Raw genomic sequence first — 15,913 nt, 5'->3', positions numbered from 1 at the left:
CCTGTAGGAGAAATAGTGTGGTATCATAGGAGACCAGTCGGAATAAAATGGTAATTGAGATGCTACATACTCAAAGCTGTCAGGAGAACGTCTGCCTGCTGGAAAGCAGAAATCCTCTGAGACTGTTCAATGTGTTTGATGTTATTTCCAAAACTCATGTGTTGGAAGGTGTCAGTCATTATAACTGATGTTTATGGTCACCATTGCTACAGCAGTGCTTCTTTTGCTGATGTAAAGGAGCTTCATGAATGTGGGGTATCAAGCAAGGGTCATATTTTTATTCCCATTTTGATGAAGGGAGAAATTGATGTGTGGAGGTTAAATTGTTGCTGTACACAGTGACATAGTGACCACAAAACCTAAAGTCTTTGTCTGTGTTCCTTGTGACTGATTGCTGATTTCTCTCCTTCCTTCCTCCAGTAATTAGAGAAGCAAAGAACAAGTCAGGAAACTTTTCTGTTTTACTCTTTTTCCTACTTAGAGAGGGAAATTGTGTCTGCTTTGAGAGGAGAAGGGTAGTTCCTTAGATACAGGCTTAGCAGCTCTTATGCAAAACTCGTTCAGAGAATGAGCTATGAACTGGGGAAAAGATAGTCCTAAATGAGAAATCTTCTATCAGGGAACAATTTGGCAGAAAACAGTTTCTTCTCTCTTTTTTTCTGCATATGTCTTTCAGTAAGACTAAAGACTGTTTGGATCAAGGGGAGACTTTTGAGGTTTTCTTCTGCTCGAACTCTTTCTTTCACTGAATTGGTTCTTGACAACTGAGTTTCATACAACAGTGAACATGCTCCCTTATTGCTTTTCTCCTGTTACAATGAATTCATTTCCTGCTTGGCATGTCAAAATTATAAAATCCTCTCAGTAAGGTTTTATTTTTATGCGTGTAGAATTTTTGTATTTCCTTTCAGAAAATGTTTTCCAGGCTAACTAGGTTTCTTTCGTGAAGCGACTCACTAAAGGCAGACAAATTTTCTTGAGTGAGCTTATTGCCATTCTTCTTGTATGTGTAATACAACCCTGGTTCTCATTTGTGTTTTTCAGACTAGCTTCTCATCCCCCTCAGTCAAGTAATGCTCCTAGAACATATGAAGATTTTATAGGATGGGGCATGTACTTCAATATTCAGTATCTTTTAGATTTTATTAGTTCTAGATTGTGTTAGTTGATATACAAGCTGCACAACTGTCCAACTGCTCCACTCTAAGTGTCGGAGAAGAGCTGTCAAACTAAGGAAGGGGTGCAATTTCGCTTAGGATATCAGGAATCCATGTCATTGTGATGGCATGAGTTTTTCAATATGTGGGAATACCATTTCCTTAGCTGCTCCTCTGCCTCCAAAAAGGAAAGAAAGAAACAAACAACAAAACCCCACAACCCAACGTGATGGGGCATCAAAGTGGTTTTGTTCCCTTTTTAGGACTCCTTGTGTTGTTAAGTGCTTTGAGCATCACTGCCATGAATAATGAAGCACTGTCTGGCTCTGAATATACAGTTGTGTCTATTCCAACGTGTGCTGTAATTATCATTCCTTTTCCTGTTCTTTGTTTTAGTGAACTTCTGCGAGATTTGGAAAACTGTGAAAATGATCCTGTGGCTATAGCAGACTGTTTTGTTTCCAAGGTAAGTGGCTACTGCAAGACTCTGCAACACAATACCAGTTGCAGAGTGATATGGGAGAATAAGATTAGTTTATTAGCTTTTGAGACCTAATTCTGACAGCTTGTGTGACTGCGGCCAAGAAAAATCAGCAAATCTACTGAAAGAGAAGGAATTTCTTTTAGCAGATGATAGGGATACACCTCTGATTTGCATTTTAAACAAAAATCAAGAAGAAGGTGTTATTTTCTTCCGTAAGTGTATTTGAACTGGTGGAGCTGCTGATCTAGACTCCACTTTTTAGATCTTCTTTTGTGAAGTATTACAAAGATTCTCTTCCCCCCCCCCTTATTAATATAAGTAATCAAGTAGTACTCCAGTTATGCCTTGTCAGCTTAAAAACAACTACAAAATACAACTTAGCTGCATTTTTAGAAAAAAACTTAATATACCTGTGACAATACTGTTTTCTGCAATATCTTAAGTTTTCTTTCTAGAGAGGGTGACCCAAATCTCATTCTCTCTGAAATACTTCATATTTTCTGAACATTGATCTGACATCTATATTCTGTTGGGCAATTCTGAAGCCAAAAAATATGGACAGGAAGTTATTAGATGCAGGAGAAATACAGGGAACCAAAGTAGATGTCCTTCATTGTAGGGAACTCAAAAAGATAGTCAGGGAGAAAGGGAATGGCTGCAGTGGTAGGACAACAAGAGATAAAGTAGTTTGGACTATAGATGACTAGTTCACTGCAGACTTCACCAGAGAACCTATATATGCCTTGAATCTGTACTGCCAAAATATGTTGGGAAATAATGCCATTTGCATGGTATTTCTGAGAGGAGTAGAAGAGAGAGCATGTAGTAGTTTAAATTTGGATGCTGTCTCTATAGGTGTGCTTGCCTTTTTCCATTATAAAGAAAAACACAACAAAACCAAAAAGTCAAACCCTATCACGTTTTATACTTTATCCTGAATTCAGTGTGGGCAGCATTGAGCATTCAGTGTAGTAGGTCTAAAACAAGGATTCAGGGCCACGTTCTCATGGTAGTCCAGTAATTTGTTTGATGCTGCTGTGACACAAAGGATTTTATTGTAACAGGAAGTGATGATAGGAGCTTAGTGCTGCTGTTTGACCAGAGTGCTTGCTTGAGTCACATTTGAGAAAAATATTATTTATCTAGTAATTGATATTTTGTAAGCACTGAGAAATCTTAGTGTTGGCACTACTACTACAGAAGTAGGATGTATTTTTGCCCCATTGCAGTGGGTTTTATGGCATATTGTTATCGCTTCAAATGAACTATATTGAATTGAAGAAGAGAACAGGATAAGGGCAAGTGCAAAGTCCTGCTTCTGGAACGGAATAACCCCCTGTGCATGCTGGGTCCAACTGACTAGGAGACAGCTTAGAAAAAAGTATCTGGGATCCTGGTGGACAAGAAGCTGAGCATAAGTCAGTGTAGTGCCTGTGCAGCAAAGGCCAATTGTGAGGCCATCAGGATAGTTACAGATACCAGTTTGGAGCTGGTAGAACTTTCTGCTGTATTGCTTGCTTATAGCTGAAACCACTGGGACTGCTCCTGGCTGGGACTTGAAATAGAGTTGGTGCAAGTGATAATAGCAAGTCCAGGAAAAAGTTGTGCTCATTCATATTGGCCAGCTGAAAGGAGTTTTCTGCTAGACTTTCTGACTGTTAGTTCTAAAATCCATCTGCATATCATTGTTGTGCTTTTGTTTCCTTGTCAAATACTTTTAGCATTTGTATTATTGGCAGGCAACTTCATGATGGCTCAGAAATTGCTAGAGATTGGAGTCCTAACAAGCATTTCTTAGCTCCATCCAGAAAAGCGCAAACACTTAAAAGCAAAATCAAACAATACCAAAATACCCCACAGTTCTGGTTTTGGCCATGAAGATGTCATTACAGCAACTGCTGACTTTTTTAACAGACTCCAGTTGTCCATTCTTGGTTGCCTGTATCTTCCCAGCACTGAGTAGTGGAAATAAAACTGCCTTTTTTGGCAGTATGCAATCTTTCAAGTCTTATGGGACTTTGGCCATTTATTGTTTGACTGCTTTGAGTGTGCTAGATCCTCTCTGTGAGTTAAGCATGAGCATAATATCCCGGTGAAGTCATAGCTCACAGCCTCAGCTAATGGATGTGGCTCTGCTGGAGCTTCTTTAATGCTTCCCGTGGAACTGTGCTTAGGTTACACGAGCTCTGGCTCTAGTGCCACTTCTTTTATCCTGCTGGTTCAGCTGTGAATGCTGTCGCTGTTGGGAATTTAAACATATCATCAAGTTTTCACCATTAGTAGTGTGTTTGCTTTCTGCATTTCATGAAGTTCAGTAACAGCATAAAGCAATAGCTGTTCTTTTCTTCATGTGAAATGACATAAAGTGGGTTTGCATGTATAAAGACAGCTATGGTTAAAGCGGAGCTTGTTGTAACTAACATGTTTGATACTCATGAAAACATCTAAGGAGTTGAAATTTTTAATGACTAGTTTTGGACTCTATTTGATAGACTGTTTCTGTGAACTTGACTTTGTTATTTGGTTTTGCTCAATAAAATTTGTTGTATAGCATGTTATACTTCCCTCACATGATTCTACATCACTGTGTTTCCTGTGTATAACTTGCATGGTTGAGTGGTAAGCAGCCTTGCAACTTTTATTTTTAAGGGAAATACAGTAAGTATTACCAAATCACATTAGCACACTTTGAACAAAAAACTCATAATTGTGGATTTGAATAATTATCTTAAAATTTGTTGTGCTAGGTGCCCAAGTTAAATAGCTTTGAAAATGGCAGCTTTTATTTGTTAACAGGCTTGAACAAGATGTCTTTAGTGTGAACTAGCCAGTAACATAAAACTCACTAACTGATAAAATAGCCATGCAATGCCATGACTGTATATAAATATTTAATAACAACTTACAACATTGTATTAACTCCATCTGCTTCCAGATATTTTAATTCATTAAGAACTCACAGGCAAATAGACACAAATGCAGAAAAGCATGTGTTTTTTAAAACCTGCTGTCTAGTCATGAATTGTTGTCTTTGCCTTTCTGCCTCAGGATACAAATGATGTGGACGGGTATTTGTTTAAACAGTATGGGATGGCTGCTGCACAGAAGTAACCTGCCACTGAGGGTAGTGGTGTACTAGTTTATTTTCTACCAGCCCTGGTCCTGCCTCTTTGTCTAGAAGAACTGTTAGTAAGTCATATGTCTTAGAGACATTTTGCTGGTAACTGTAATGAGAGGCTGATTAAAGGGTTCCAGTGCAAGCTTAGCTATAGTTTAATCACTCGCATAAAAGGTTGCTTATAAGTTTTCTTGCCAGTTCAGTCTTTCATTTTCATAGCAATGATGCCAATGTTAATTAGAAGACTGACTTTGGAATACTACACATTTACATTTAAGTGAGCTGTTCTGAAGGAGAGTTAATTCTGGCAGGTTGCTTTTCTCATTCAGCACCCCAGAAATGCAGAACATATGTTTTTGAAAGGCATCCTAACAGCTTAACCCAGGAGAAAGGGAGAATTACTTTAATCTAGCATCACAGTAATGAAGAGGAGATCCAGGCAATTTGCTTCAGTTTACACTCTGACTCAGCTTATTTTCTCAGTCTCCATTTTCTTTTAAAGTGCCTTTTATGGCAATAATAAAAGGACAGTGCACCAAGGGTTGAGAGAAGATTGGGGTTGTAGTCATGTGCTTGGCACTTCACTTAATATTGGGGAAATGCACAGTGAATTGACTCAGCAGTGGGGGGGAAGTTTAGTTTAGTATAGCTGGGATCTGCTTGTGCCTGGCTTTGCTCTTCAGGGTGATTTGTAGTCAGTGCAGACAGTGCAGATGAACTCTCAGCTTAGGTCTCAGTATTTGCATCATGTCTCACAACAGCTTTAAAACCCCAGATTAAAAATTTGTCTCTGGAGTGAGTCCAGTCTCCCTGCAGAGGCAATTGTTAATTGGTTTGACAACACTTGAAGTGAACAAAAGAACTTTCAATCTGAGTAAGTTTAAGAATGTCCAAAGAAATACTGATAAGTATACCTGGCATTTTGCTTACAATGTGAAAATATTGATAGAAATGTGTTAAAAGCATCTTAGTCCCGTTTTTTCTGTTGCTTCTGAAGATAGTTCACAGCACTGGCTTTATCCTGTGTGGCTTGTTCTCTTATATGCTTCATGTAACACAGTGCTGTCTCTGACGAGTCTGCTGTGAAGTAAAGAAGACCAGCTGGGGGTGTGAGCTAAAAGTCACACACTTTGACTATACAGAGTTGTTGGTTAACCAGGCAGGCAGAAAAAGAATGGCCATCCTTAGTACTGTGGCTTCCCTAGGCTGAGGAAGAGCATCTCTTGGCTGGGGCTCTCTTGGCCGCTCTGCTAATGCATTCATGTGAATCCTGCTGTTGCCTAGGCAAGGTGTATGATGTTGATTCATACCAGCTTCCTAAGTCTGAATGCTTATCAACAATCTAATTCTAGAGGTGAAATACATGTAATTGACTTTCTATTGGCATTATGCTTGTATAGCTCAGTAAAAGCAAATGCTCTCCAGTGGTTCATGTGATGAAATGAGCTGTGGCACAATGAAGTAAGTATAAACATAAATGCAGTATGAAATTTGGTGTCATGTCTCTGCAGAAAGTACGGATGATTGTGAAACCATTGTTAAAGTTTTTAGAGGTGTGGAGAGCTTGAGAAACTACCTTTTATTTTTTAATACAAGTTTGCTCCATTTAATAGCTAGACCGAAATTCCTCTAAAACAAAATATCCTGGTGAAAGTAGTCTTGACCTTGTGTAAAAAAAACCCAAACCAAAACAGAAAAGACCCAAAAACCAAAGCAAAAAGGGAGAGTGTGAAAGGCTCCTGGAGATTTCAGACTTGCTTTTGATTTTGTGGTGAACATGCACTCAGTCCGTTCTGAAACCCTGAAGCATTTGGCCTTCTCTGTTTTACAGATGCTTTCATTTGTTAAAATTTCACAACATATATTTTCTTTTCCTTTTTCTTTGAAAAGCAGAACAATCATGTCACTATATTTATGAGCAGAATATATATATATGAAAATAAACTGGCACAAAATGTTCTGCATTTGTTTATGAAGTAGTTCTACAAATCATTCTGTGATTGCAGCCATATGACTATATTACAATTCATATGAAAAGCCCCTCAGCGAAAACCAAAACCTTTTATTAATACATGCACATATAAAATTACCTTTGTTCATCATAGACAATGTCATCCTAATGCTCTCTCTTAAGCACCCTTGCTAGTTACCAGTGCTAGCTAGTTTGGTTGTAATTGCCATAGAAAATTACACTGTGTAATGTCTGCAATGCTTTCAGGTTTGTTAATTCTTCATTTTGAATGGAGAGAGTTTGGAGCTGTGGCTGGAGATCCCAAGTGTGGATGTGGACAGGCTCTGACACAATCTCGCTGTTGCTGACTGTGGACACAGGGCATGTGTATGCCACTTTAAAAACTTGCTGTGACAGCAAAATTAGCCTGAACATGAAAAAATGAGCTGAATTGTTTCACTGTATTTGTATCAAGACTGCATTTAGTTGGTTGGTTTCTAGGTGAAGACCAGTTTAATAAGCTTACAGCCCACTAGTGAGTAAATGAGGATCACAGTCCCCTAGAAAAACATTTGTTGGAAGTTTGCTCAAGTTATTTATTTTTTCAGAACATTTAGTATTGAAATCCAGTAAGAAATACTGAAATGATTTGCAATGACTTCTACTCATATGGAGTAGTATCTTGCTGTATGCAAGGTCCTTATGAATCGCTGCTCGCTGGAAAAAATGAATGGCACAATCCACTTTTGTCTCTGTGAGAGGGGGAAGAGAGGAGTCCTGTTGGAAATGAGGAACGGTAGTGCCTGAGCTGGCCCTTTCTGATGAACAGCTGAAAAAAAAGCCCAACAATGAGAAACAAAAGCCATAGCTGGCATCTCCCTAAGCGGTGTTGCTCCGCAGAGCACTGTTGCCTTCTGGGAAGATGTTTGGTTTTACCATTCACTCACGACTACCACTGGGAGACTGCCCCTTGCGGAGCATAGCTATTGTGCTGCATAATGCCAGAGTCTGTTTGGAAGATGCTTCGAGCGGATTTGGGGTCTTGTTTACTCCCGGAGGATTGCTTTCTATTGGTCTAGAGCTCAGGAAAGAAAAATAATTTATTGTAGGAGCCCTTTGCTGTAATGCAGTGCTTTCTAAGTCCTTAGGACTCCAGCAAGCTGCTGAAATGATATATAATTTGGGATAGATGTTGGTAGGCTTGTGCAAATTTAAAGCACATGAGAATGTTTCTGGAAATCTGTTCTTGCATAGAATAAAGAGATGATGATTAAGAAAATATCCTAGGCCAAGGAGGAAAGAAATGAAACTCAGGCTTTTGCTCTGAGAAGCTTGTCAGCATTAAGTGTGGATAGTTACACTGTTACAGGCAAATGTGGAAACCCACCTAAAACTAATTACAACTTGTTTGGGTAATAACTGTCTACTTTCACACAGTCATAATGTACTTTAACAAAAAAAAAAACAAAACAACAAAAAAACCACAAAACAACAAAAACCATAAAAACCCAAACCACTTTTGTGGCTTCTAATTTTCACACTTGAACTGTGCTCAAATTTGAAAGAATTTGTAGTTATTCCAATATTGCATGCTGAACATAACCTGCTAAACTTTTCTTTTCCGGTAAGCAGGAGTGTGCTTTAGCACACACAAAACTAGATGTGTGCAAGTTTAGGTGTTTGAAGGAGGTGGTTATGGTGGTGGTGGTTTTCATGTTTGGTTTTTTTGTTTTATTTTGGTTTTTTTGAAGATACATAAATTGTCATAAAGAACTTTGGAGGCTCTGTTGGAAAGCTGCTTGCTTTATCTCTGTGTAGGTTTTCCTTCAGGTAAAGGGAAAATCTCAAAAAAAGGAAAAGTGAAATTCAGTTAGTAGGCCTATGGTACTGTTAAGGACATGACAGTGAATTAATTGATCAGGAGGTCGTGTCTTGGTGGCATGATCTTTAGCTTGTACACGTGTTAGCTGCTGTTTTGGCAAAATCTGAATATTTGTGAACCTTTTGTCCCCATGCAGAGTGAAGATTTCCACATCTATACACAGTACTGCACCAACTACCCAAGGTAGGAATATTGGGTTCCCTTGTTTCATTTGTCCCTTTGCCTGTTTATGTAATGCAAGTTACAGTCTATACAAAAAGAGCGGTGCCCTTTCTGTGCTACAAATTAGAGAAAGAATCAAGGAGTCTTCCCTTTTTTTTTCTTAAAATATTTTTTATATGCTTATCTGAAGTTTTGTTTTGACTCTTCTTGTCTTTCATTGCTATTGTCATTTAGGAAATGATGATCTTATTTTGTGTTGCTCCAAATATGTGATTCCCGCTAAGACATGATGGTTGCATGTCAAATAAAAAATATAACTGAATTCAAGACATAACTTAAAAAAAACCAACCCTCTCCCTCCTAACCAACAACAACCCACACCCCGAACCAGCAGTGTTTGGTTTAGGAACCTGCTGCCCCATTTTGCAAGGGAAAAAAGACTTTACTTACAGACTTACAGAGACAAAGCTATGTATTGATGTTTCCAGGTCAGTCGCTGTGTTGACAGAGTGCATGAGGAACAAGATGCTGGCCAAGTTCTTCAGAGAGCGGCAAGAAGCGCTGCAGCATTCTCTGCCCCTAGGCTCCTATCTCTTAAAACCTGTCCAACGCATCCTCAAGTACCACCTGCTTTTGCACGTAAGCACCCATTAGAAATGTATTTTGTTTAGGGCTGCTGCACCTCAAAGTTCCTGACTCTGGTCCGAGGCTTGATGACTAAAAATGTTCTCTGTTTCTTTTGCCGCTTTCTTTTGGGGGTGTTTGATGTCTACATATGGAGACTCTTTCTGTCTTCGTCATTTCACAGCATATGCCTATGTTTGGAGTGGGGAATTTATGGTAATTATTTTAAACACATTGAATCAATCTGTCCATCCAAATAATTAGTTTTTTTAAAAACAAACAAACAAACCCAAGTAATTGGTTTGTAAGTCTAAAGTTGTTTAGAAGATTCTTCTCATGATTAAACACTTTTGTACGCAAGTTTATTGCTCCAGTGAAAAACCGCATTTTTCCACGTTGCAGTGCTAGGAGTGGTTGAAAGAAGGACTAAATACATTTAAACACCCTGATTGGTAAGATTTTTGTGGAAAACAATGACTGAGGATTGGGAACTCTTTCCATATCCAGTGAGTTGAGTTAAGCAAGTTTCGGAAATTCCTGCTTTATTGTTAACGTTTTCCACATATGTTTTCTATTAGAGAGTCATGTTCTAGTGAACTGTAAAGACACTGATCCCTATTTAAAATGTCTGATGCTTTCCTGCTCTCCAATTGTAAATCAATGCCTAGTGTGATTCCATCAGGGTTTTGTGAGTGTGTAGATGTTCTGTGTTTTAAGAAAGCCATTAGACACTGTCTAAAAAGGTCTCCTGTCAGCATGCTGTGCTCTCTGTCTGTGCCTCTCTGCTCACATCAGCTGCTACAAGTATAGTCACTGTTAAACTGACCGTAAAGGCTTGGCTTTGTTAGTCATCTTCTGTTAATCAAACTGATAACAACATGCAATAGTAACAAAGGCAGGAACGTTGCATTTGGGTGATCACAATGTGAAGACAAAATACTACAGATAAAAGAGTAGTATTATGTCTGGCTGGGAACGTTAATTTAGAAATAACAGGACCTTTTTCCTCTCTGTCTTAGGAGATAGAAAACCATCTTGACAAGGACACTGAGGGCTATGATGTGGTGCTGGATGCCATAGATACGATGCAGAGAGTGGCATGGCATATAAATGACATGAAGAGGAAACACGAACATGCCATCAGGCTTCAAGTAAGTTCCCAAAGGGATTTCATGGGTGTTTGTGAGGCATTTTTCTCAATATATATGCCATTAACATTTTTTTTAGTTTATCTTTTATTTTAGTCTTTATTAGTCATAATTTAAACTCCTTTTGAGTATGTCTGTGGCCGTTTGATCTTAGAGACCATGGTCACAGCTGCCACAAGAAAATCTCAGACATCTCTGCCCTACAAGCAGCATACTGTAAAGCATTTATTTTGCACTAACATGGAAGTTAAGATAACTTTTCTTTCTTCCTTCCTCTTAATTGTACAGCACTGCTATACAACCCTAGGGCATGGCTTTGTTCAGAAATCCTGTGGTTTTTTATTTCTCCTCTTTGTGCTGATTACTTCTGTTTTCAGGCGTTTCTTGTGCTTCGTCTTCTTTAAGTACTTTCCTCTTGGGCTTTTTAAAACTCATTATCAGTTGCCCTCTGAAAAGTATAAACGTAGGAATGTGATAGAAAAAGGTTAGCTTCATTTTGAGTGAAGATTTTTTAAGGAGAAAACAAAAGCTGCGCCGGAGTAACTTTTGGCATCAAGAGCCAAGCTATTTTGTAGATGTTTTACAGAACAGTCATTCTGTTTCAAACTTCCCACTTAAAGTACATTTCATCAGCAGTATTTGTATTGCTCTAAGAAAATGGAGGTGATTTTTTAGTTTATAGAAGGGATATTTTTCTTAATTTCTTTTTTTCTTTTTAACATAAGTGGTACTTATCTGTCCTCATTTTTCAGGGTTTTTTTTTTCTGTTTATGTAGGGAGAATAAGGTTACATTTGATAACGTCTTGCCTGCAGCAGCGTAACATTTGCTACATGTTGCTGGAAATGCATGCAAATAACTTAAAATTCTGTTGTAAATCTGAATAATGATAACCAGTAAGATTTGGCAATAAAGATGATTAAATGCTCATGGAAAAAAAAAATTACTTTTTTTTTTTCATTTATTGAGCTCAGCTGGCAAATATATAAGATCGTGGAAAATGTTTATGTTCATACTTATCCTTTTACAAAGTAAAACCTGTGTCTCCAGCCATAAAGATAAGTCTTCTGTGGGCTACCACACTACCATTTAGTCTGTAATGCTGACAGTACTGCAACAGCAGTTCTTGTGCAAAGTCTTCCTCAACAGTAGTGTACAAGATTCCTGTGCTGTACCCTGATTTACAAGTTCCTAGAGAGACCTGATAAAATGCAGGTTTTTTTCATTTGTTACATTTAATTTCTTTTGGTACCAGTCTTGTGTATAGTCAGAAGTGTGCTGCTTTTGGATTTTCTTCCTGTGAATGCTCTGGCTTGCATTTGTGTATCAACTGTACCAAGATGTTTTGTGGCTGAACACTGTATTAAAGTGTAATGTCCTAGAGATATCAGCCTAGGATGAGGCTAGGGTTAAACTTCAGTGGACTTTTAAAAAGATTTCTGTACTAAGTACTCTGTTTAGTCTGCTCTTATTTGCTTAAAAATATTTAAAAAACAAGCAACTGAAGGAAACAAGAATAGCCATAGTTAAACAACACAGACTTGTGAAGATGTCCTTAGATGTTTCTCCAGCTTTTCTTTTCTTAAGTAATAAATAAGGTGAGAAATATCTGTGGTATGTATACAAATCTTAAAAAATACAAATAAATCTTGGCTTCTTCAAATGATGAGTTGACCAAATCACTTCTGATCCTCTAGTCTTATGAGAAACATCTCTTCAATCTGGACACCTCGCAGAGGTGTCTTCTGTGACGTGTCTGCAGGACTTAGACATGGATTTATAATTCATCCAGTGAGGGGTGACATAACTTCAAGAGATTACACAGGCTGAGAGAGGGATGTTCAGAGAGATTGGTTAGGGACATAGAGGGGAAAGGAGAGCCGGCACAAAACAGACTCATGACTGAGTGACAGACTGTTTGCCACCTCTGTGAGCCCCAAGAGATGGGGTTGTGCTCTTACACTGCAGGCTGCCCTGGGGAGATCAGGGCTTTTCACTGGGTGCAGAGGTGACCAGTACTCAGAAGGACGTGTTTTATTCTGGGCTCAGCAATGGTCTCCAAGCACCTGGATGCAGTGTTGCGTATGACCTAGCAGCCTCAGTACTGTTGTATGGTGGCTTTATACTGTATGATGCTGATCTTCATATAGGAGAGTGGGAATGGCCTCAGCATTTCTATTGGAGTCTTTATTTAACTAAGATCTCTCTAATAAACGTTAATTGTTCTTTGATCTGTTGCAGGAGATACAGAGTTTGCTCACTAACTGGAAAGGGCCAGACCTTACGAGTTATGGGGAGCTGGTGTTAGAAGGAACATTTCGTATTCAGCGAGCCAAAAATGAGCGCACATTGTTCCTCTTCGACAAGCTGCTGCTAATTACAAAAAAGAGAGATGAGATGTTTGTATACAAAGCTCACATACTGGTATGTTGGAAAGCAGGTGGTCGTGTGGTAACTCTTGGTCTCTCAAAAATTCTGATGTGGCTCATATCATTTTCTCTCTTTTTGTTACAGTGTGGGAATCTCATGCTTGTTGAAGTAATACCAAAGGAACCACTCAGCTTTAGTGTCTTCCACTACAAAAACCCCAAGATGCAACATACTGTCCAGGTATGACAGAAGCCTCTCTGCATACTGGGTAACCTGACCAATGATTGCATGCTATTCCTGAGCCTCCATAGCGCTGTAATACATTTTCTTATGGTGCTACTATTTTTTTCTACCAGGCAAAGTCACAGCAAGACAAGCGTCTTTGGATTCTTCACCTGAAGAGGTTAATTCTAGAAAATCATCCTGCTAAAATTCCTGCTAAGGTAAAAATTAAAAAAACTCCACCACCTCCTTATACACGCATTTGCCTGAAAGCAATCTTGTTAGCTGCAAGACACGTGACAATTTGCAGAAAGTTTAGACTGCAGGACATTAATTAACAAGTTGTGTCCTTGTGTCTTTAAAAGTTCCTCAGAATTAATGGGAAAGTTCCACTAAATGCAGCTGCTGAGCTTAATAGAGGAGTAGAAGAATCTAACTGGGTTAGCAGCATTGCTGTCCACATTAGCTTTTGCCCGCTAAGACATGAGTTACAGAGTTGCAGTGTCAGCATCCTCCACTGCAAGAGCATACATTGGCTTGATATTACCTGTCTGCACAACACTGAGGAGCAATAATTGCAGCATGCGTAGACATTACCGAGCTAGTTTTAATGTCTTGGTTAGATATCATAGCAGAGAAGCCATTAGCAGCACACAGTTCACTTTACAAATATACAAATGCATCCTGAAAGCAGCGTCCTTAGCTGGAACATCTGAACTCTTTTTGATGAGATAGTTAGAAAGCTTTGTGCCAGAGAAAATGGGGAACTGATATCGTATTTAGAGCTGTAATGTCTAGGACTGGGTAAACCTGGTCCTTTTATTTAAGAAATCCTATATCTTAGAGCTCCAGGTGATGTTTCCCAGTGTAACATATTGCATCTCTCAAAGGGTGTTGACCCTAGTTTACTAATGACATGACACAGCAGCCGCTCAGGTGGAAGCAGGATTTTTTCTGATTTTTTTTTTCTTTTCCATTGAGTTTTACAGTGAAGTTTTTTTTTTAATTAAATTCACTGGTTTCCATGACTTTTTTTCACTGAATTTTATGCTGTATTGGGTAAAAAATGTTACCTGTAAATGAAGTATATAGTTCTGTACTAACTGTAATTTTCAACAAAAAAAGAATTATGGGAGGAAAGGAAAGCTCTAGCAGTTGCTATTACTAATCCTCCTCCTAAGTTTTTGTTGACATAGTTTCTCGGAGGTATAACGTCTATGCTAGTATCCATGCTTACACTGTAAATATTTGTTGCAGTTTATTGGGTTGTAAAGTGAAATACTACAGCATGATCTCAGTTTTTCATAATCATAGAATACCAGATTGGAAGGGACCTCAAGGGTCATCTGGTCCAACCTTTCTTGGCAAAATGCATGGTCTAGACAAGATGGCCCAGTGCTCTGTCCAGCTGAATCTTAGATGTTTCCAGTGCTGGGGAATCCACCACTTCCCTGGGGAGATTTTTCTGATGGCTGATTGTCCTCATTGTGAAAAATTTTCCTTATGTCCAATCATAACTTGTACCCATAACCCCTTGTCTTTTCCATGTGACTTCTTGTAAAAGAGGGGTCTCTATATTTGTAGCCACCCTTTAAACACTGGTATACAGTGCTAAGGTCTCCCCTAAGGCTTTTTTCAAGGCTGAACAGACCTAATTATCTCAGCCTTTCCTCATACAGCAGGCTTCCCACTCCTTTGATCATCTTTGTAGGCCTTCTTTGACCCCTCTCCAACACATCCACATCTTTTTTGTATAGTGGGGACCAAAACTGAACACAGCATTCCAGATAGGGCCTGACAAGTGCTGAGTAGAGTTCGACAGTGACTTCTTTATCTCTGCTGCAACCCCTGTTGTCTTTCTTTGCTGCAGCAGCTCACTGTTTGCTCATATTGAGCTTGTTGATCGCCAGGGCCTCTTCAACAGAGGTGCTTCTCAGCTAGGTAGATACCAGTCTCTGCTGCACTCTTGGATTATATTTCCCCAGGTGCAAGACCTTACAGTTGGCTTTGTTGAACTTCGTAAGGTTTTTGCTAGCTCACTTCTCCAGCCTATCCAGGTCTTCTCCACAGCTTCTCAAAGATTATGGAAAGCGGCCTCATAATATCAGCCATCTCTCTTAATACTCTCAGGTGGATATTGTCAGGGCTCATCACTTTGTAGGGGTCAAGCTCCTGTAAGAGTTCATGTACCAGCTCTTCGTTGGCTGATGGTGGGTCTGTGTTTGTATCAGCCTGGTTCTTTTCCCCAAGGCTTGAGCCTCAACAGTGCTGGTAAAAACAGAGGTGAATAAAGTATTGAGAACCTATGCCTTTTCAGTCTTGTTAGTGACTAACAGTGTCTTTATGAAACAACCTATAGCCACCTGTCACGATACTCCAGTCATTTGAGTTGTCTCACCGTGTTTCAGTTATTCCTATGATAAAGTAACTTTCTGACTGGGCGTGGAGCTCTAGTTCCTTTTATTTGTTCCCCAGACTGCATGCATTGGTATACATATACTTGTGGTGGTTAGTTTTCTGGTTCTCACCTTGGGAAGCAGCTAAGGAACACTTGTTGCTGCTCAGGTTAGCCTGGCTCGTTCCCCAGTTGGGTGCAATGGTGTGAGCATTGCCCCTTTGGATTCTGTCCCCTGAGTCCTTCAATTTAAAGCCTGCCTCACCAAGCTGGCCAGCTTGCTGCCAAAGATTCCTTTGTATCAAGATTTTCTCTTACTATTTATTGGATTTTTTTTTTTAATTTGTGGAAAAAATGTGTAACCAAAAATATAATGCCATTTTCTGGTCACAGAAATAATT

At 39.1% G+C, this 15,913-nt stretch overlaps 1 protein-coding gene across 6 annotated transcripts in view; it reads left to right on the top strand.

The window, feature by feature from the left end:
• Nucleotides 1–15,913, top strand: part of PLEKHG1 (pleckstrin homology and RhoGEF domain containing G1) — a 138,981-nt gene that overhangs the window by 109,220 nt on the left and 13,848 nt on the right. For all 6 annotated transcript variants that reach the window (XM_054063103.1, XM_054063099.1, XM_054063097.1 and 3 more), the window contains 7 exons: nt 1,554–1,623; nt 8,729–8,775; nt 9,243–9,393; nt 10,398–10,529; nt 12,767–12,949; nt 13,040–13,135; nt 13,252–13,338. In XM_054063103.1, coding sequence (XP_053919078.1) covers nt 1,554–1,623; nt 8,729–8,775; nt 9,243–9,393; nt 10,398–10,529; nt 12,767–12,949; nt 13,040–13,135; nt 13,252–13,338 — 766 coding nt within the window. The remainder of the gene's footprint in view (nt 1–1,553; nt 1,624–8,728; nt 8,776–9,242; nt 9,394–10,397; nt 10,530–12,766; nt 12,950–13,039; nt 13,136–13,251; nt 13,339–15,913) is intronic.

Source organism: Cuculus canorus, chromosome 3 (genome assembly GCF_017976375.1).
Source record: "Cuculus canorus isolate bCucCan1 chromosome 3, bCucCan1.pri, whole genome shotgun sequence".
Taxonomy (NCBI): domain Eukaryota; kingdom Metazoa; phylum Chordata; class Aves; order Cuculiformes; family Cuculidae; genus Cuculus; species Cuculus canorus.
Note: the sequence above shows the minus strand (reverse complement) of the source record. Positions and strands in the feature narration are given on the sequence as shown.